This window comes from Humulus lupulus, chromosome 1, assembly GCF_963169125.1.
Source record: "Humulus lupulus chromosome 1, drHumLupu1.1, whole genome shotgun sequence".
Lineage (NCBI taxonomy): Eukaryota > Viridiplantae > Streptophyta > Magnoliopsida > Rosales > Cannabaceae > Humulus > Humulus lupulus.
In genome coordinates, this window is record NC_084793.1 from 307,194,914 (window position 1) to 307,216,913 (window position 22,000).

At 33.6% G+C, this 22,000-nt stretch overlaps 2 protein-coding genes across 4 annotated transcripts; one reads left to right on the top strand and one right to left on the bottom strand.

Moving 5' to 3' along the window:
• Positions 1-1,592: 1,592 nt before the first annotated feature.
• On the bottom strand, positions 1,593-4,926 carry LOC133781446 (uncharacterized). Its single transcript, XM_062220431.1, has 3 exons — positions 4,273-4,926; positions 3,807-4,170; positions 1,593-3,649 (listed from the first exon to the last, which is right to left on the bottom strand). The coding sequence occupies exons 1-3, from the start codon at positions 4,924-4,926 to the stop codon at positions 1,593-1,595; spliced, it is 3,075 nt and encodes a 1,024-aa protein (XP_062076415.1).
• A 7,029-nt stretch (positions 4,927-11,955) lies between these two features.
• LOC133812739 (kinesin-like protein KIN-7E) lies at positions 11,956-18,630 on the top strand. 3 transcript variants are annotated; one of them, XM_062246551.1, is made up of 15 exons: positions 11,956-12,092; positions 12,559-12,746; positions 13,081-13,468; positions 13,715-13,804; positions 13,925-14,025; positions 14,133-14,246; positions 14,320-14,401; positions 14,486-14,553; positions 14,647-14,712; positions 14,818-14,942; positions 15,222-15,558; positions 15,871-15,972; positions 16,061-17,389; positions 17,541-17,842; positions 17,934-18,630. In XM_062246551.1, the coding sequence occupies exons 3-15, from the start codon at positions 13,258-13,260 to the stop codon at positions 18,232-18,234; spliced, it is 3,228 nt and encodes a 1,075-aa protein (XP_062102535.1). In that variant the 5' UTR covers positions 11,956-12,092; positions 12,559-12,746; positions 13,081-13,257; the 3' UTR covers positions 18,235-18,630. The 3 variants fall into 3 exon arrangements, with proteins under 3 accessions (XP_062102535.1, XP_062102537.1, XP_062102536.1); XM_062246553.1 differs by having other exon boundaries at positions 13,223-13,468; XM_062246552.1 differs by lacking the exons at positions 11,956-12,092; positions 12,559-12,746 and having other exon boundaries at positions 12,771-13,468.
• Positions 18,631-22,000: the final 3,370 nt, after the last annotated feature.

Here is a 22,000-nt window from a genome sequence, read left to right on the forward strand (position 1 = left end):
CAAGATGTCCTGTACTTTGGGATCACATAGGACACCCAACCCATTTCATATGCTCCTACTTTTTAGAAGGCTCTCTTGTTTTTGTGCCAAATTCTATGTCTTAACTTTTAGTATTGTCGTTTTATTATTTATATATATGTATACATGTTGAGGTATAACATATTTTGAACACTTTCTTATGGAGGGTACCTCTTTGTTTGGATTGGACCTTGAATTAGTACTCTTGGCCAAATAATCTTTGTTAAAAGATTAATATGTGAAGATAGACTATCTTATTTTTAGGGTGTTGAGAATTTTCGACAGAGTATCGAGTGTGTATCAAACAGAGTATCAAGGGGTATTGGGAATGCCTAGAAGGCTATTTTGTAAAAATTATCAGAACGAGACTGCTATGTTAAGTGTCTACAAACAAAATGTTAACCCTTGTTTAAATACTTATATTAGAATTTGAATGAGTTGGGGTTTCAATTTTCTTAGTAGACTTCTTACTTGTATAGTCAAACATAAATGAGTTATAGCACAAATAAACAATGCTTGTATTGTGTGAAAGTTTTAATATATTTGTCCATGGCATTTTCATGAGGGTAAGAGGGGCTTTTTCTTAAAGAAGCAGTGGTTAATGAGTTTTTAACTACTTACTCACTTCAGAATTGAGTAGTACATTTTGAAAGTGAACAAATACAATCCGATGCTTAGTTACAACTTAGTACAGATTAGGGGTTAAAGTCTAAAGAACAACATCACCTAATAATTTAATGTATTTTGCATCAAGTGATATAATATATAATAGGGATATTTTAAATGTCGAGTAGATTTTGAAGGTAATTGTATAATATATATATGTATATATATATATATTTGGCAAAACACATTATATATATAGATAAGATTAGTTTAAAACTACCCATTTACATATAATACCTTATTGAGGTATATTATTCCACAATCAACTTTTCCCCTTCTTGAAAATTATGTGACCATGATATATATAATATCCTAAGACCTTGTTTGGATAGTGGGATTGAATTGGGTCGTTTTTTTAATATAATTTTGTTATTAAACTAGAGGAAATGTTACAAAAATTAATCCACCAATCTAAATAGTCCCCCTAATTTGGGATAACCTAATCTCATTGAAAAAATTATGATGATAATTTTATCCATTCCAATCTTCATCTTCATCTTCATGTATTTCTTTGGTAAGAAAAAAGAATTTCTTTGGTATTTCTTTAGTGTTGGCAAATGATCTCATTCAATCTTCTCCATTTTTTACGTATATTTTTTAATCAAATATCATCTCACGTCCAAACGTGACCTATATATGAAGATGTTCATACTATAATTTTTTTCTCATCATATGAATAATGTCATTTTTTAAGTTAAAATTTGTTAGGAGGGTACTTTCACCTTCAACAACGAGAACAACCTTACCATGTCCCAAAGAAGTGCTTTGCACAATTGAGACACCATCTTCTGAGAAACGTGTAGATAATATTTTTTTTTTTTTTGAACAAAAGGAACAGCTTCATTCAAAAAACCAAACAAGGAATACAAATCAAAAAGCCAGCTGCATCAGCAGCTGCTCAAAAAGAACTACCAGCTTTCAATGAGATTCAATACATAATGATCCACCCTTTTAACTCTAGTGTTATTACTACCCAACACTCTAATCTTAACAATGCTTTTAATCTCTCTACTAATAGCCATAATAGTGCTACTCATACAATAAAAAATACACCTATTCCTATTCTTCCACAACATATAGATTGTAGCTGCCAGAACAGCATTAATCACAAGCTGCCTCAGATCGTGGAGTTTCTTCGAGCACCTCTCCTGAAGATCAATAAAGTTCCTTGGCCAAAAGTAACACCCCAACCAGTTTTCAATCTCCCCAAACACCTTCCTAGTAAATATGCATTCCATAAAGAGGTGGCTGTGTGTCTCATCATCAATCTCACAAACAGGACAGCAACTAGAAGGGATTGGCATGATTTTACCCAAATGATCTCTAGTTAATAACTGGCTATTAATTGCCTGCCAAAATATAAATCTGTGCTTTGGAACAATTAACTTGTGCCAAACCGTATGAGCATATTCTACTTTATCAACAGACAGTAAAGAGTTGTAGAATTTTTTCACATAAAATTTACCTCCTCTCCCTGCTTGGTGGAGCTTATCCATATCTACAATCTCTCTAAGCTTCAACAGCTTCTTAAAATACCAGCACATATCCTGCTTCACTGATAACGACCAGAAACTCTGCTCCTTAAGGTAAATGGAGTTGACCCATTTAACCCAAAGGTTGTCTTCCTTGCTCGAGATGGCCCAAAAGAACTTAGCCATCAAAGCTATATTCCACTTCTTTCCTTCCCTAAAGCCAACTCCACCAAACTTTTTTGGGAGACAAACCTTCTCCCAAGCAGGAAGATGATATTTGCTTCGGTTACCTTTTGCCCCCCAAAGAAAATCTCTACAACTCTTGTCTATCGCTGCTGTAATCTTTTGAGGAAGAATAAACAAACTCATCCAAAAATTTCTAATTCCAAGTAACACCGAGTGAATTAGTTGAGCACGACCAGCAAATGATAGATTCCTGCTAGCCCAACTGTTTAGCTTCTTATTTAGCTTGTCCAAGATGATCCCACAATCGGCAACCTTCCATTTTGTAGGTCTGAGGTACACTCCCAAATATTTCAGAGGGAAAGAACCCTCCTCCATTTGAACTAAATCCAATATTTGCTTCTTACTTTCAGCCTTCACCCATCCAAAGTAGATGAGGGATTTCGATTTATTTGCTGAAAGACCCGTAGTGTCACAAAACTCCTTGAAAGCACTATTTACCATCTCCACCGATTTGATATTACCTTTGCAAAAGATAATCAGATCATCAGCAAAACAGAGATTAGTTAGCTTTAGCGACTTACATAGAGGGTGGAAGCCAAAGCCCTTCTTACAAGTGTTTCTAGCCAACAACCTTGTAAGATACTCCATAATCAACACGAAAAGAAGAGGGGACATAGGATCCCCTTGTCTAAGACCTTTTTCACCCTTGAACGCACCCTGAAGGCGACCATTCATCAACAAATTATAGTTTGTACCTTGCAAACAAACTAAAATCCATCCAATAAATCGAGAAGGAAAGCATAGCTCTTTTAAAAGATCCTCCACAAATTGCCAATCCACATTATCATAAGCTTTGCTTAGGTCTATCTTCATGAAGCACCTAGCAGACACACTCTTCCTGGTATAACCTTTTAGGAGATCATGAAAAATAAGAATATTATGAGCCAGCAGTCTATTCTTAATAAAAGCTCCTTGGTTGCTTTGCACAAGAGTAGGAAGGACCTCAGCCAATCTAGTACAAATCATCTTTGAAATACATTTGTAGAGAGTGCTACAGCAAGCGATCGGTCTATAGTCATTTGCATCTTCCGGGTTCTCTTTTTTGGGAATGAGCGATATCACAGTTTCCTTCAGTTCAGAAGGGAGTCTTCCTTCCTGAAAAAAACCCAACACTGCCTTAGCGACATCATCCCCTATCTCTTCCCAAAGGCCTTTAAAGAAACTCGATCCAAAACCATCCAAACCAGGACTTTTGATAGAATGGATCCCAAAAAGAGCTTTCTTCACATCCCCTTTTTCTGAACGGTCTAATCAAGAGAACTTGTTGCTCTATGCTCAATCTATTTCCATGAATAACACACTCCGGATCTACCCTTCTAGTAGCCGAACTTTTCCTCCCCATTATATTTCTAAAATGGTTTAGAAAATGTTCAACTATTTTAGAGTAATCATCAATTACCTCACCATTCACAGAAAATGTAGTAACTCGATTCTCTATTCTCCTTTTTTTCATAACCGCATGGAAATATCTTGAGTTTTCATCACCATCATTCAGCCAAGTTACCTTGCTTTGTTGCTTAAGCCAGCTGGTATAACTTTTCAGAATTGTATAGTAATCCTGCTGCATTTTCAGTTCGGCCTGCTGCAAAACCAAATCTGTTGGATTACTAGCCAAGTCCCCTTGAGCCTTACAATAAGCCTCCTTAGCCTCTTTGTACCTTAACACAACATCTCCCACCTCTTCTCTATAAAATTTCTTCAAACTATGCTTGATTCTGAAAAGTTTCAGCACAATACTCTTAAGATCTCCACAGTCCGAAGCACAAGACTAATTTTGAAGAACAACCTCTTTGAAACCACTATGATCCATCCAGTAATTACAAAAATGAAATGGTCTAATCCCCAAGTTGCCAATATCTTGACTTTTAACAATGCAGTAGCTATGATCCGAAGAAGGGTCCCATTTGAAACAGGCTTCAGACTTGGGAAAAGCATCTATCCACAACTCATTAGTGAAAACTCTATCAAGTTTGGAGTAAATATGATCCCCAACATCATGCTTGTTAGACCAAGTATAATAAGCACCCGAACTTTTAAACTCATCTACTTGGCCTAATGAAAGCCAATATTGCGCATCCTCAATGTCTTTAGCAGTGACAAGCCTTCCACCACTCCTATCTTGAAAATTAAACATTGCATTGAAATCACCAAAAATTAACCAAGGATTCATTAGCTTTCCTATTCCAGCCAATTTATACCATAGCTCTTTCCTATCCATCAAGGAATTACTACCATAAACAGCAGTAATAAACACTTCTTCTAAATGCCCATAGATCTTGACTTTATAGTGTAAGAACTGAGCATCTTCTATAATCACTTCCACCTTCATCAAATTAGAATGCCAAATCAACAGAATACGCCCTGAAACAACAGGACTAGAATAAAAGTCCCAACCAGGAAAATTATTAAGAATCATCTCATCTATCTTCTCATGCTTAACTCTAGTTTCAAGTAAAGCACCAAACCCCACCTTATTCACCCTACACACATATAAGATAGCTTTCTGCTTATCTTTTTTATTCATTCCCCTCACATTCCACCCTACACACATCTATCTTCTCATGCTTAACTCTAGTTTCAAGTAAAGCACCAAACCCCACCTTATTCACCCTACACACATCTAAGATAGCTTTCTGCTTATCTTTTTTATTCATTCCTCTCACATTCCACCCCAAAATATTACTTCTGTCCATGATCAACAACAGTAGGAGTAGTAACCAAATTCCCATCACCAGTTTCTTGAAGAACTGCATACCCATTGCTAGTGGAAGCATTTCTGACCATTGCTATTTGTGAATCTACCACCACTTGTTTTGAACCTCTTCTTCTAGGAGTAATCCAGTACTCACTGTCTACTTTACTCACAGCAATCTCATTCATTTTGGCTGGATCCTGAGCTTCCTCTTTATCTTGTGCAACTGTTTGGCTTTTATTTTCGTCAAACCTCTCATCAGATTTTACCCGAGCTGGCTGCTCTGAACCAATTTCTCCGTTCTTATTCTCAGCACTAGGACTTTTACTCCCTTCTTGTTTATCTTTTCTCTCTGGTTCAACTTTTTTCTTCCAAACCTGCCCTTTTTCTTTGTTGCAATTAGCCACTGAATGACCCAACATACCACATGCTGCACATTTAGCAGGCAGCCATTCGTATTCTACATGTTGCTCCACTAACTGTTCTCGCTCATTAATATACGCAATAGTTTTCGGAGGGTTGTCATTGATCTCCATGTCCACTAGAACTCTTGCATACTTAACCATTGACCTGCTTTGAGTCACTTTATCAATCATAATAGGCTTGCCTATTGTGCTAACTAAGGCACTAAGACTTTTCTTCCCCCAATACTGTAATCCAAGCCCATTCAACCGAATCCAAACTGGAACAGATCTGATCATTCGAACAGAATCCATATCAATCGTCCATGGTCGAAGAACTACCGTTTTCTTGTCGAAATGAATCACACCGGTTTCAAGAATAAGATCCCTAGTAGCTTCATCTCTGAAACTAACTAGAGTGAAGCCCGAATGCATCCTCACAATCCTATCAACTCCCAAATTCCCCCAAATCCTTTTCACAAACCCTTCAAACACCCTAAATGGAGGATTTGCTCCCAAAACTATACAAACAATAGAGGTTTTCCAGAAAGATGCCTCTACTTCAACCTCTTCCATATCCAATCTAGCAACACGTTGATCTCCTACTTTTAATGGTTCAGTGTAATCCAATCTTGTGGAAGGAGTTATAACCTGATTGGATTTGAAGTTACTCCACACATCTTTCGCTGAAGCTTGATAATCAGTGTGTTCCACCTCTTCCGCCCAACTTACAGGCTTCGGAGAGCTTTTCGGACATCCATCAACATCACGAACCTCCATCTCTGTTTGCTCGATCTCCAATATAGCGCATGGGTCATGAAACTCGTCCATAAACACCTGCTCAGCGCTATCATCAAGGATTGAAGGGAGTTCAGCATCCTTATCTCTGTCATCGAAAACCACCTCCACTGGTTTCTTAGTTGAAAGGGGCTCCTCACTGCGAAATCTGACTGGCTTTCGAGGGATTCGCTTCTTCTTCATCGGAGAGGAGAGAGAGCCCTACGCACGCCTCCATAACGTGTAGATAATTATTTTCACGATAAATGTAAACGTTTCTATTTAATTTTGTAACTATTTAATTAATAACCAAATGTGTAACCAGTTACTCTAGTAATTAAACTAATGTAATGCTCACTTATGATCCTATAAAGAGGTGAACTATACTCTAAGTAGACATAGGTTTAATTGTACGCCGAACTACTCTAACACATTTGCATCCTCTCATATTTTCTTTAGGTTTTCGTTACGAGAATTGCTAAGGAGCACCATTGGTGTCCAACACCACAATGAGGTGACATAATACTATTAGTGCAATCTAATATCGAGTTCCACTTATTTGAATTTAATAAGTATTACATGGTATCGCTAACCAATCACGGAGTGCCACCTCAAGCGGTGTTGGACACCTTAAAGTGCCAAATAGCAACACTCTTTCGTTATTGTCACATTTGTCAATACTATTTTTATTTGAATATTCACATGATTAAACTCGAGTGTCTTGTTACCAAAATCTTCCATATAACAAGTAGTTTATTAGACTATAGTGCCTCACATAGAATAAGTGTAAGCATATTGAACTATTAATAAGAACATGTGTAACTTTACTAATCACCAATTAGTTTTTAGATGAAACCCCATAATTCTTGTCATAGTCTAATATGTTGTCGTTTATATTTGATGATGCCAATTTATTGAAGCAACTTCTTTCATGTTTTTCTTCGTGCTTGAACATAACCGAAGAGATCGTCTCACTCTCACTAAACACTAAACCACCTACTTCAATAATGTCGTTTAATGCTAAAACCAACTACGCCACTTATTTTTTTGTCGTCGTATAATAAAGTGATTTGTTTTCTTATTTTGGTTACTATAAATATTAAATATAATGATGTATTGCATTACCCTCTGACTGCGATATTATACGAAGTGTCAGAAAATTGATGACAACGTTGAGTTTAATTTAAATTGAAAAAGCTTCTGTACTAAAATTGAATAAATAAAACCAGAACCACATGGACCCAAATACCCCTGTCGGCAGTTATAAATAAAATCTTTTATTTTATTCTTTTTTTTTGTTGGAAAATAGTTGTATAAGTATGGGAAAGGAAGAAGCACATGTATTGGTGAATAAGAAAGAATAAGAGTAAGAGAGAAGAGAGTGCTTAGAATATCTCGAATAAAATATCCGATGCATTATTAAAATATAATTTGTTTTTTAACATTATGTATATTTTACACGATGATAAATACTATATTTTTTTATTTAATTTTATATCATTTATATTATTATATTATTATTTTACGATATTATTTTATTACTATATTTAATTATCAACACTAAAATATAAAGTATAATTATTAATTTTTTTATATTTTTAATAAATATTAAAAATTATATCAAATATATCACTTTGTGACAAATACAGAGATGGTGTCAGAATCTTTGATAGGTTTTTATATCTTTTATTTAGTAAGGAGATGATGATGATGATAGTTGCATGGGCATGTATGAATGAATGCATGGCCATGCATAAAAAGGAAAGATTAATTTTTAGGCGTAGTTTCTCTCATCCACGTGGGGTGTCGGTTTCTTCTCTTATTATTGGTCAAAATGGTCCCACCTCCTCTCAGCTTTGACTCTCTCTCTAGAAACGTTGACTTTTTCCCTGGCATTTGCATGGTACTATAGCTGTGATCGTCATTACCCTTTGCAACTTTATTTCGCAAGAGTGCATTTTCTTTTTCTTTTAGTTAGCTAGTTAAGACGTACATTAATTAACACCATTTTTTCTTCCTTTTCATATGTGGACACATAATTGACATGTGTTATCATGTAATATGATGCACATAATATGGGTGAACATTTGACATGCAAAACCCGAAAATTTATAAAACCCGCCTGACCCGAATCCCAAAAACCCAAATTTCGTTCATTTCGGGCTTACTCCGACTCAAATCCGAAATATGTCGAGTCGTGTTTGGATTTAAAATGCAGTAATTTTCGAAAAAATGATATTTAAAAAAAAAAATTTGGTATTTTCGACCCAAAACACGACAGGCCCAGCTCAACCCGAAAAAACACGAAACTCGAAAAAACTCTAAAATTCGGATTGGTTTCGATACTATTTTTCTCCACCCGAAACCCGCAAAATTCGAACCCGATAAACTCGAAACCCGAAAATCCAACCCGTGTACACCCCTAACATAGATGCAATCAATTTAATTTAGAGTGTTGTTACTAATATAAGAGGAATTAGTGAAAATGAACTATTTTTTTGAAGTTATTTTGTATTATGACTTGGTTTTGATATTATTTTGTTTGCAAAATGACATCTGGCTAAAATTTTGACTATTTGTTTAAAAATTTTGATCAATCTGAAAAATTTCGACCAACTGTCTATAATATCGGATGCCATTTTACAAAAAAATAATCAAAATTAGGCGATAATGCAAAATATCTTCAGAAAATAAGTGATTTTGAGAAGAGATCCTTAATATAATATACATTGAAAGTGTAATGCCTTGTGAAAAAGATTTGTACTTTATAAGATATGTTCGAACTAATTATATAAGAGAAGCATGCCCTTATAGGTCGATCTTTATATATTTATATATTTTCAGGAAAAAGGATAATTCATATGATATACATATATATATATTTATATATATATATATATATATGTATTTTAAGAAAAGCATGCCCTCATACTTCGCACTACTACAAAATACCTTTTACGAGATATTTTTTTTAAGACACGCACCTAAATGCAAGTCTTTAAAAATATTTATAGAGTTTTTATGACACTCATTGAAAGTCCTGAAAAAACACAATTTAGGACTTGCAATGTGTGTCCTAAAAGAATATGCAAGTCCTAAAAAAATATGGGCTATAAAAATAAGTGTTTTACTTAATAATTTTAAGGACTTACTTTGGGGGTCCTTAATACGGACTCACAATGAGTGTCCTAAAAGAATATGCGAGTCTTAAAAAAATCTGTGCTAAAAAGAGTTATTTGATATGGGCGATCGATATATAATTCAATTAATGATATGGTTTATAATAGCCAAATTAAGTTAAAGAGTCTTATTTGATTTTAGTTTTAGCTCATAAAAAAGTCTTTAGAACATTCTAGCAACATTATGATTTGGCTAATTAATATATTAAGGAATTATAAAATTGATAAATGAAACTAGTCAGCATAAATAACCTCTATCTTTAAATATATATTGTTCTATAATTAGTTTATTTAAAACACAAAAACAAATCAGATTTTTTTTATTAATTAATACTATTTGAATCAAGAAAAAAATATACACATTACACTATGTATTATTTATTTATCAACAGACATCAATGTTTATTAAATTAAAAATAATTTTAGAAAAAATACCAGTTTGGCTTTTGTGTTGTTCCTAAATACGCGATCGGTTATTGTGTTTTGTTAAATGATAATTTAGATCCTGTGTTTTACAAAATAGATCAAAATAATACATTTTACCCAATTTTGGTAAAAAAAATAAAAATATAATATTTCATTCTCAGCTTCTCGACCACATTCTCCGCTTCTCTGAATATATCGTATCACTAACGACCCGAAAATTAATATTGTAATTGAAAATATTTTGACCAGAATTGGGTCTAGGATACTATTTTGATCTATTTTATAAACACATATGGTCTAAATTATCATTTAACAAAATACAAATACCGATCGCGTATTCGGAAAAAATATAAGGGCTAAAATAATATTTTCCCTTAATTTTATGCTTTTAATACTTGTATTTGCATTATGTATTTTAGATATGATTGAAAATTAATGAGGGTGTGTACCCAAAAGATTGTTATTATGTATCTTCAAACCCAAATAAAGTTTTATTGAAAGAAGTTTCTTTGAAATAATATTAATCATAAATAACTATTGACTACAACATGAAAAAAAGTAAACATAGTGCATGTTGTACAAACAAATATTAAAAAATATGCCGAGTTAAATTAAAGTGCAAAGATAAATAGTGATATTTAAAATGCATACTTTGGAAAACAATTAAATTGAGAAAATAAATAAAGTTGTCAAGAGAAGACTTGCTCATATTAGGAAATTTATATGTTATTTTTCTCAATGTACGTTTGATAAATTATTAATTAATTATATTTTTATTGGGGTATAAAGAATTTGAGAAATAAATAAATTAAATACTTTATCTAGGTAGTTATTATAATTAGTAAAAAATAATCATTTATTAACAAAAGTTTGATGAGTGTAATTATATAATTATATTCAGGGTTTATATTTTTTTGGACCATGTGTTTTGTCACATTATCTGTTTGGATCATGTATTTTGATAAATTACTTTTTTGACCCTATGTGTTTGTAAAATAGTTCAAATTGAACTCTAAACTCGATCAAAAAATTTTCAACTGAAATCACAAATAATTCACCAAACTAATAATTCACCAAACTAATAATTCAGAACAAAAATAAAAACATTATGGTTAAAAACTGTATTATTATATTTAATTTTTTCTTCATTAAAATTGAATTTAAAAGTCTATTGAACTATTTTATAAAATATAGGATCCAAAAATAAAATTTTGAAAACACATAATCCAAATAACTAATAAGAAAAGAAAAAACTCATAGTCCAAACCCTTATATTGATACACATACACACATTGAATATGTAATAATGTCTTGAAATAGATTTGGACGATATTATAAGATATCTTCCAAACCTTATCATTAGTTAATGGTCCAAGTCAAATATTTTGAAAAATAATTCAAAATTTAAAACGGGAGCAAATTCTTTTTATAGAAAAGCATGCCCTTATATGCCAATAATATTTAATGATATTATTCAAAATTGTCAAATTAATTTAATATTTTTTTATTTAAAATTCTTAAGGATAATACGATAATGATCACAAGGTTTCCTAACAACAATTTTTTTTTCTTGCACACCCTAACCACATTATTAATATTATTATTATTTTCTTTCTAATATTCCAACCAAATTTATAAAATAAAAAAAATAAATATTCGTCCCCGCTATTTTTATTTAAACAAAACGTATCTTTAAATTTACTTTATTATTAATTTAAAATGAGACGGCGGTGGAAAAGACTTTTCTGGTTTCATTTCACGTTTAGAATGAATAAAGAAATATAAAGTGAATCAAACTCACGTGCTCTCACTCACTCTCTGTCTCGTTTTTTTTTTAATGGAAAAGCGTGGCTGCCACGCAAATTAGGTGCAATGTCATGGGCAAAACCGTCATTTCACATCTCGTTTAGTCGTAATCTTCGAACTAGCGCGGTAAATTTAAACTTTAAATAAACGAAATTAAGAAAAAACGTGGTTTTTAATACGGAAATTAAATGGAATCCCGTCTTTCATTTTTTTTTTCTAATAAAAAAAATAAATAATGAAAATAAAATAGCAATTATAGCGGCAATGAAAGGTCGAAAACTAACTAACGATTTAGCAAAAGAAGCAGACGCCATAACCACTTAGCAGAATTTAAAACCCAAACTAAGAGAGAGAAACGAGAGAGAGAGAGAGTGAGTAATGGCTTCTTTCTCTCCATATGATTTCTCAGGTCTTGGCTCGGACCTTTATTCTTTTTCGGTTTCGTCTTTGATTTTTTGTTTTTGCTTTGAATTACTCTGCGAAGGATTTTTTCTTGTTGATCTGGTTTTGGATTGAGCTTGCATTTGCATTGTTTTTAGGTTGATGCCATTGTTCGTGTACAATTTTTTGTTTTTGTTTTTGTCAGTTTCAGGATTAAGAAGCTTACTTCGTGAGCAGTCAATGTAATCAGTCGAGTTTCAAAAGCGCTATTATTAGACGAAATTAGTAGTGAATCTTACTAGTCTTGAATATGTCAAACTATTTTTTATAATTTTGTGTTGAATTGATTGGATATTGGTGTAATGCGTTTGGGTATGGATATTATGGAAGACTTGGCTGATTTTTAAATTAGTTTTTTGAAAAATAATGATTTATTTTTGGGATTTTCTATTTCTGGGATTTTTGTTATTTACAGTTTGGATTTTGTTGTACAGGCTGAGTTTTAGGAAGCCTCTAAAAACGCCAAAAGAAAGAAGGATTTCGTCAGAAAATCAAATCCATTTTTACATTTTCAGTTAACATGAGCTCTCGTTTTTTCTCTCTCCCTGCACATGAAGCTGGAGAAGAATCTTCCACAGCTCGCAAACATTCCTTGAACATGACTGAATTCCCAATCTTCAAGGTAATAATTATTATTAGTTTTAAATTAGTATTTTAACAAAACATTTTTTATATTATAAATGAATATGTTGTTAGACTAAACCTATGACAGTCTGGAACTTGGGACCATTTAAGAAAACTCCAAAAACTTCATTAAAATACATATTAGAACCGACTGTATGTGAATTGGGTCTTATGTATTTGTTTTGTCACATCAATTAAAAAAAAAAGGTTTGGTTTCATACTCGAGACAAAGTACTGTTGATGAATTATCATTGACACATGATTAGTTTGCTAATGGAAATGATGATTGGTCTCTAAAGTCTGGTCGCTCCTTATGTTTTGTGAGAACCCAGCAAGTTGTTCTTTTCTATTAGAAGCTCTGAAGCACAATACATTAGCCGATATGGAGAGACGGGTCAATGATTAATGGTATCCATTATAACATATGGTTTCTTGACTTATTGTCTCGCTAAAATCTTGCCTGGAACTTTGGAGGTGGATTTTGGTAGAAGATAGAGTAAGGCGGAGATATGGGGTCTTTTGGTGGCGGGGAGCAAATGCAAGGGCTGGGAGAATGCGAAGAGAAAATCTTTGTTTCAATTCGGCTTCGACCTTTGAATCAGAAGGAGGCTTTAAGAAATGATGTATCAGATTGGGAATGCATCAATGATACAACCATCATATACAGGAATAATCTTTCAGTTTCTGAGCGCTCCATGTACCCAACTGCCTATACATTTGGTAAGGGTGCTTTCATTACGGCATTATCTTTCTGTGAAATTAGTTATTTTTGTCAATTACATCTCTCTTTTTGTTTCTCAATTGGTCAAGTATATGGGGTTTTTGTCGTGATGGTCAGCTGAAAGTATTCCACATTGCTGATTAGACCCCGATATAACCCAATTATACGAGATTATAGAATGTTTTGTTTGATAATGTTTCGGCATTAGGAATTTCTGATCTGACTTTTCCTCTTTCTGGTACTAGACAGAGTATTTAGCTTTGATTCCTCCACAAGGCAGGTGTATCAAGAAGGAGCCAAGGATGTAGCTCTATCAGTTGTCAGTGGTATAAATGGTGGGTACAGGACAAGCGCATAACCCCTCATTCCTTTTAATTTTTCTTTGCTACTGTGCCATGAACTTCCCTTGAAAATTATTATTAATTTTTTTTTATTTGATGAAACTCGCTCTGCAGCTAGTATTTTTGCATATGGACAAACAAGCAGTGGAAAGACATACACCATGAGTGGTATCACTGAGTATACAGTAGCAGATATATATGATTACGTAGAGAAGGTAATTTTTATAAAATATAAATGGTCTTTGCCTTTTCCAATTCTGCTTTTGATGATGTTTCTTGGATTAAGATTTTTATTTTTTACCAACAATATTTATGAATGTAGCACAATGAAAGAGAGTATGTTATGAAGCTCTCGGCTATGGAAATCTACAATGAATCTGTCAGGGACCTACTTAGTGCAGATAACACTCCTCTTAGACTTCTTGATGATCCAGAGGTGAACATCATTTGTAATGTGCTGATTAACTTTCTATGTGTAAATTTTGTACTGACTTTAGCATTTATGATAGAGAGGGACCATCGTTGAAAGGCTGACAGAGGAAACACTGCGGGACTGGAACCATTTCAAAGAACTTCTGTCTGTTTGTGAAGGTAAGGATATATAGTCTTCTTCAAAATGGATAACTATGAGTGGATGTTTACAGTTTAAACAACACGATACTTGTTTTTTTACAGCTCAAAGACAGATAGGCGAGACATCACTTAATGAAGCAAGCTCAAGATCGCATCAGATTATTAGACTGGTATGACTAAATGTTATCACCTTAAAGATCATATTTCACCACTTGATTACTACTTTCTTTGACATTACAACATTATGATGTGGTTTTCTTCAGATAATTGAAAGTTCAACTCGCGAGTTTTTAGGAAGAGACAAATCAAGCTCCCTATCAGCTACAGTGGTAAGATTTCTTTTCTTTTCTATGCATGTTCACGTGTTAGCTAAAGAAGATGGTACAGTTACACGTTAAAAACCTGGTCTGATTGTTATGTTTTTCTTTGTACAGAACTTTGTTGATCTTGCAGGAAGTGAGCGTGCATCCCAGACATTATCGGCTGGTGCAAGGTTGAAAGAAGGTTGCCATATAAATCGCAGTTTACTAACTCTAGGCACTGTTATCCGTAAGCTAAGGTCAGTTACAGTAGCCTGCACCTGTAACTTAAATTCCAGCTTTTCCATCTAGCCTAATTATGTAAATGTGGTATTTCTGTCATTGGGGTGTAATTCTGTTAAGTTGATTGACTATGTTTGTAGCTAAAAACCTGTTTTGTCTGTTGATGCGTATACATTGTTGAGTCTAAACCATTATCTACCATTGAATTTTCTTCTTTCTTATGAAATTGATGCTCTAGCTTTTAATTAGTTGTATATCTGCTACTAATTCCTCAAAACCTTTGAGACTGAATGCAGCAAGGGAAGAAATGGTCACGTTCCTTACAGAGATTCAAAGCTAACCCGTATACTCCAGTCCTCTTTAGGGGGAAATGCCAGAACTGCCATCATCTGTACCTTGAGTCCTGCCAGAAGTCACGTTGAACAATCAAGAAATACCCTATTGTTTGCAAGTTGTGCTAAAGAAGTGGCAACCAACGCACAGGTCAATGTAGTTATGTCAGATAAAGCGTTGGTAAAGAAGTTACAAAGAGAACTGGCTAGGTTGGAGAGTGAGTTGAGCTGTTCTGGAACAACAGTGGCTTCATCTGATTCTTCTGCATTATTGCTAGAGAAAGACCTTCAGATTGAAAAGGTAAACAATGGTAATTAGGAGTATAGATCATTTAAACTAATTTCAGAGGTTTCAAGATTGATGCATTAAATTAATAGCCTTGTTCTTAGTGAGTTAACACAAATTTTCTCAAACCAAGTTAAGTCATTGTAAATGTATGAATAGCCTATCAATAGCAGCAGTAATAAATATCAGAAACGAAGGCAGTTCTATTTTTTTTTCTTTCCCTTCAGGGGTTGGTGAGCATATATATTAGGACATGATTCATGCAAAAGAGAGCTTTCTTGCTAAAGCATAATTTTTTATTGTTTCTCTAATTTTCCGTCCATGCAGCTCAAGAAAGAGATATCAGAGGTCATAATGCAACGTGATGCAGCTCAGTCTCAGGTCAAAGATTTGCTGCGAATAGTTGAAGAAGATAGAAAATCAGTACCGGTATGTTTAGTTACTTATGCTTGAATGATCCAATTTTTTTTTTTTTGACTTTGCTTCTTAAGTTTATTCCATGTTGGCACTACTTTAGGTGGATCTGGATCAGTATTACCCTAAATTGCGAGTGCGAAATTCATGGGATTTTGAAAATCGAGCACCACGGACCCTGGTTTTCGCTGGTTCTAAATGCCTTGACCGCCATACCAATTCGTTTGATACATCTCATAATTCAGATGTTCAGAGCAATATTTCTGATGATAGCTTTTTCCAACTTCATGATTCTGACTTAAATTCCCTGCCAACAGAATCACCCTCTCCGCGGTTGTCAGTAAGAATACCAAATTTCATTCCAAATTTTGTTGAAATTGATATGCAAGAGGAAACCAAAGAACATTTTGATAGAAATTCAGATGATATTTGCAAGGAAGTTCGATGTATAGAAGTGGAAGAGCAAAACACAAACAGACACCTTGAGTCAAACATATCAGATACAAGCCCAAAAAGATCTCTCAACTCAAATGTGTCATCTCCCAAAGAAAAAGAAGCTATTTCAGAATCAACAGTGGTTGAAAATGGAGTTAACACAAATGAAGAAAAGGGATCACGTACTTCGATGAAAAATGAAGTTTTGAATGGCTTCCAAACCGGTTTGCTAATTCCATCTCCGGAAAAACCATCTCATTGGTTATTGGATAAAGATTTGTCTGACTCCTCATGCTGGAAGCTAACTAGGAGCAGGAGTTGCAAAGCACGTGTAGGTGCTAGTTTAAATTCACAATGGTTTGATACGGAAGAAAAGGACGAGACCACACCACCAGGTATATTAGAGAAAAGTTTCACAGGAAGACCCGAGGGTTTGCAGAAGAAAGTTCCCCATTTGAACTATGATGTGAACATTGAAACATTATCAAGAAATGGTTCATCAGAAATGTTGTCAAATGATTCACAGAAGACATTATCGAGAAATGTTTCACAGAAGTTATCAAGAAATGGTTCACCAGAAACGTTGTCAAGAAATGGTTCCCAGAAGGCATTATCGAGAAATGATTCACAGAAGACATTATCGAGAAATGATTCACAGAAGACATTATCAAGAAATGATTCACATTCGACGTTATCAAGAAGTGATTCACATACGTCCTTGTCAATAAATGGTTCACATTCGACATTATCAGGAAATGTTTCAAATATGACTTTATCAAGAAATGATTCACAGAAGACAGTATCAAGAAATGAATCACAGAAGATGTTATCAAGAAATGCTTCTCAGGCATCTGCTTTGACTGATTCTTTTGATGAGCTCAAACTACAGGACATCAAATCTTCACACGACGATGAGAATACTAACACCAGTACTTTAGCTGGCAGAACAGAGGAAACAGAGGATTTCCCATCCGAGAAAACAATTCCTCATTTTGAGGTGTGTACCACTTTACCTTAAACCGTTAATCAATGCATCTAATAATTGATTGTTAAGAAAAGACTTCTTTTATGGGATTTTTTAGGTACAATTGCTGTTAAATAGATACAAGCTAAATGTTTAATTTATCAATGGTTGTGTTCATTATCAGGTCATAGTTCCTGCAAGGAATGTAAAAGATGTTGGATTGGACCCAATGCAGAACGAAGAAGTGGGAAGTCCTCCAAAGTGGCCTTCTGAATTCAAGAGGCTCCAAAAAGAGATTATCGAACTCTGGCATGCTTGCAATGTGTCGTTAGTTCACAGGACTTACTTCTTCTTACTATTCAGAGGTGATCCTACTGATTCCATTTACTTAGAGGTAGAGCTGAGAAGATTGTCCTTCCTCAAAGACACATTTTCTCGTGGCAGCCAAACTGTCGAGGATGGTCGAACTCTATCTTATGCATCAAGGTAAACAGCTCCCTCCATGCCTGAAATGTTGCACACTTTATTAACATTTAACAAATGGAAACTCATTTGTTTACATAACCTTTGTGAACAGCGCAAGGGCAATATGCCGTGAAAGGCTAATGCTTGCTAAGCAATTGCAGAAGAAGCTCTCCAAACATGAAAGAGAGAACATTTACCTAAAGTGGGGTATTGCGTTAAAGACAAAAAACAGAAGGTTGCAGTTGGCCCACCGCTTGTGGTCCAACACAAAAGATATTAATCACATCACAGAGAGCGCTGCTGTTGTTGTGAAGCTGGTTGGTTCTGGAGAGCCAGACCAGGCTTCCAAGGAGATGTTTGGGCTTAGATTTACGCCCAGACGAACAAGCGGGAAGTATTATGGATTGAAATAGGGCATTAGCCTTCAAGTCTCTCCTCTAAACTATCACCCTTTTCAATGCCTTGATAATAATATCTTTTGCTGTTGCTACATAGAAGAGTATGATTCTTCTAGAGAAAGGAAATTTTCTAATCTTGAAAGCTTGTAAATGTCCCTAGTTAGAAAATGACCACATAAATTTGTAACATGATCCTTTCCTCGTTAAACTCTGAGCTTATGATGAACGTAGAAATATGAGTGATAAATACGACTCTTCTTTACCATGTATGGGAAGAGTAACACAGGCCTTTCATACGTCCTAGATGACTTTTGTATTTCAGTTGTGAGAACAAGGACGTTGTCTGTTACTTCTGAAATTTATTTATATGTTTTATTTGGGGCTTGAATTGTTTTCAACGCCTACTTTGGAGGTATTAGTCTACGATAACGAAAGCCTTGTTTTTGTCATTACTTTTTTCTCCACTCTTAATTGTACATGAAACAATGCAGTGTTTTGTTTTATAGGTATGCACTAACCGGGAGCAACAAAGTTCAGCAACGAAAATTCGGTATGCATCTCTCTTCTCCTTTGGACCTATTTTGAAAAATAACATTCTCTAGCTTGGTTTTTCTACACAAATGTCTGAGTTTGATTTTAGATTTTGTATAATTTGGGCAATTGGGGTCCTCATGTATGCAGCATTTGGCAGTTATTTAATTAGGGTAGCTATTATATTGACAGTCAAAGCACATAATGATCACAAGGTAGTGAACATAGCAAGTGCCAATTGTTTTTTCATAAGTGGTGTTATATTTCTCATCCCTTTAGCTCAAGCTTTCCTGCGATTATTTTTGGCTTGTTGGGAAAATCTACAGCATTTGGCACCAACTTCAAGAGCCAATATTGGTTGTTCTATTGTGTAGCCTCAAAAAAAGTATGCCCTTTTCTTTTATCCTGTTAATCATCATGAATTTGCAATAGTTAAAAGCATTTTATCATTTGATGGACCTTATGGTGCTTTCAGAACACAACACAAGCTCATTGATTACCCCTCAAAATGATTTAATCAAGGGGTAATCTTAATTATGGATGTTGTCCACTGATCTGGAAAGAAGTTAAGATGTAGAATTTAGGGGTTTCCTTGGAGTTCTATTAATGGAAATAATTGATGAGCTGATAAACTCACTTTTAAAAATTCAAATTTCAGGCCCACGAGTCACGGCACATCATTTATGTAGTAGAATCATCATGTTTAGAGCTTATTTGGTAAAGCTTTATATTTTATTTAATTTTTTTTCATCTAAGTTAAGAAGTCTTTATACAATATTTTTTCTTCCTTTTTCCTTTTGAAATAAAGAATAAATGTCTACCTATCAAGTCTTTACATTTTTATTTGTGAAGACGGTTCTTTAGAGAATGACTAATAATTTTTTAAATAATATAAACAAAATTTTGAAGTCTTAGTTTTTGAATTTTAATATGTGATGAAACCAGAACTAAAATATAGGGGAATAAAAAAAATTGATAAAGATATTACTAATATTTATACACAAAATATATAAATGCATTACTTTTGCTCTAATTTTAGAGGGGCCAGTATAAATTTATAGTAAATTTTTTTCCAAATATACATGTACAAAAATAACAAACACACCTGAACTATGCTTTGTCTCTCTTTTTTTTTTGGGTCAATTGAATTTCCAAATGTCACATTATTTTGTCTCAATTCGATTAGTCGGGCATAAATTGAACCAAACTAGGATATGAATATTGTTTTATTAGGACTAATAATAGGTTTGTTTGAAGAAGGAAAAAAAAGAATACACGTTTATGTAGAAATTAAAGAAAATAAATGAAGAGCTATATGTCGTTTCTATAAACCTGCGACATGTCGTTTACTTTTATGGACGACAAACAAACTTTTTAGACTTAAGGTACATGTCGTTTTCTCAACTTAATGCAGACCAAACAATTTTCATAGATAAAGGGAAGAATCACAAACTACATGTCGTTTAATCATTAAAACGATGTTAGCTTAGGGAGAATTTGTGACAAAGTACTAATCATGAAAAAGTTACACTTGAACTTCTGATTTGTTTTTAAAAGCAAAACACTCTTGATGTATATGTTTTTTCTTTGTTGGGCTCTTGATGTAAATGTTGGTCGGTCTTCGGTCGTTAAGTATTGACTAACTTATCAACACTTTTTCATATTTATGGCTTTTTTTAGGTTTTCTTTTTTGAATGAAAAGATAACTTCATTAAGATAGATCGTTTAGCAATACATCACTAATCTCAGAGGGAGCATTACTCTCTCTAAAAATACACTCAGAAATAACATAGGATGTCCGTGCTAACCAAAGAGCACCACTATTCGCAGAGCGTTTAATAAAGCACAATGAAATATTATGAAATCCAGATAGCAAAACCTTACAATCCTGAATGACTACCCCAAAGTAAGAAGTCATCAGAATTGAGCACCTTAATGCTTGTATCACACTAACCTTGATTGTGTTCTCATGAAGTTTCACTCAATGCTTACTCCCGTCCCCAGGTAGCAAAGATTCCATAAAGACCTCAAAATTTCTATCTTGAGCATTAGACCATTGTTCAAGGCAAAGTAAAGCTGATGTAACCAAAGCAGCTACAGTTACCCATTTTTTATTCCAAACTAGATTGTTTCTTGCTCCCCAAATAGCCTAGTAAACATTTGCTATCTTTCCCACTCTGTCATGGTCAAATCTTTGAAGAATATCTTCGAACCAGTCACCAAACACCTCAAAACCATTTACATTCACATCAATCATTAAGATGCCCCAAACCTCTTGGACAAAAGAGCAGCTAATGAGGCTATGATATATTGTCTCCACGATCATGTTGCAACAAGGACAATACTGGTCAACTACTACATGTTTCAAAAACAATTGTGATTTTGTAGGTAAGCACCGTGTGACCGCCCTCCACAAGAGATTCTTCACGTTGGGAGGCACCTTTAAGCACCAAAATTGTCTCCAAAAGCCCGAGTGGTCCTTCCCTTGGTCACCTTCTTTATCCCTTTGAATACCACGATAAGCACTCTTGACAGAATATAACCCAGACTTCTCTCCCTCCTAACACCAAATGTCATCAATAATATTTGAACTCAAGGGAATAATAAAAATATTTACAAAGATATGAATATTTAAATATTCAAATGTCATTGTTAAATGTCACGTAAAAAAATAAGTACAATAATAAAAAAACTATAATAAATAATGATATAATTTGAGTTGAAAGCGATGTGACTGAATAAGAGACTATCTCCAAAATGATTTGACGAAAGAAGAAGCCATAGAAATGAAAAGTGATAATGGTAAAGTAAAAATATATATGTGATTTTAAATTGTAACATTAAATTACGAAAAATAAATACTAAACAATACAAAATAATAAAATAGATTAAGTTCTCCTTTTAAAATACTAAACTAATATTGTATAATAAAACTGATATAAAATTAATCAGATAAAAAATATTGAAATGACTAAAATAACCTCCTAATTTAAATTAATCAAGAGTAAAACTTAAATTATAGCATAAACCAACTTTTATACAAAAATATGAGAAACTAAATCCATAATTTTGAAAATTCTTAAAAAATATATATTGTATAATAAAACTGATATAAAATTAACCAAATAAAAAATATATTGAAATGACTAAAATAACTTCCTAATTTAAATAAACTTAATCAAGAGTAAAACTTAAACTAAACCAACTTTTTTTTTTTTGGTAAATCAGCTCAATATTGTATTATGCACAA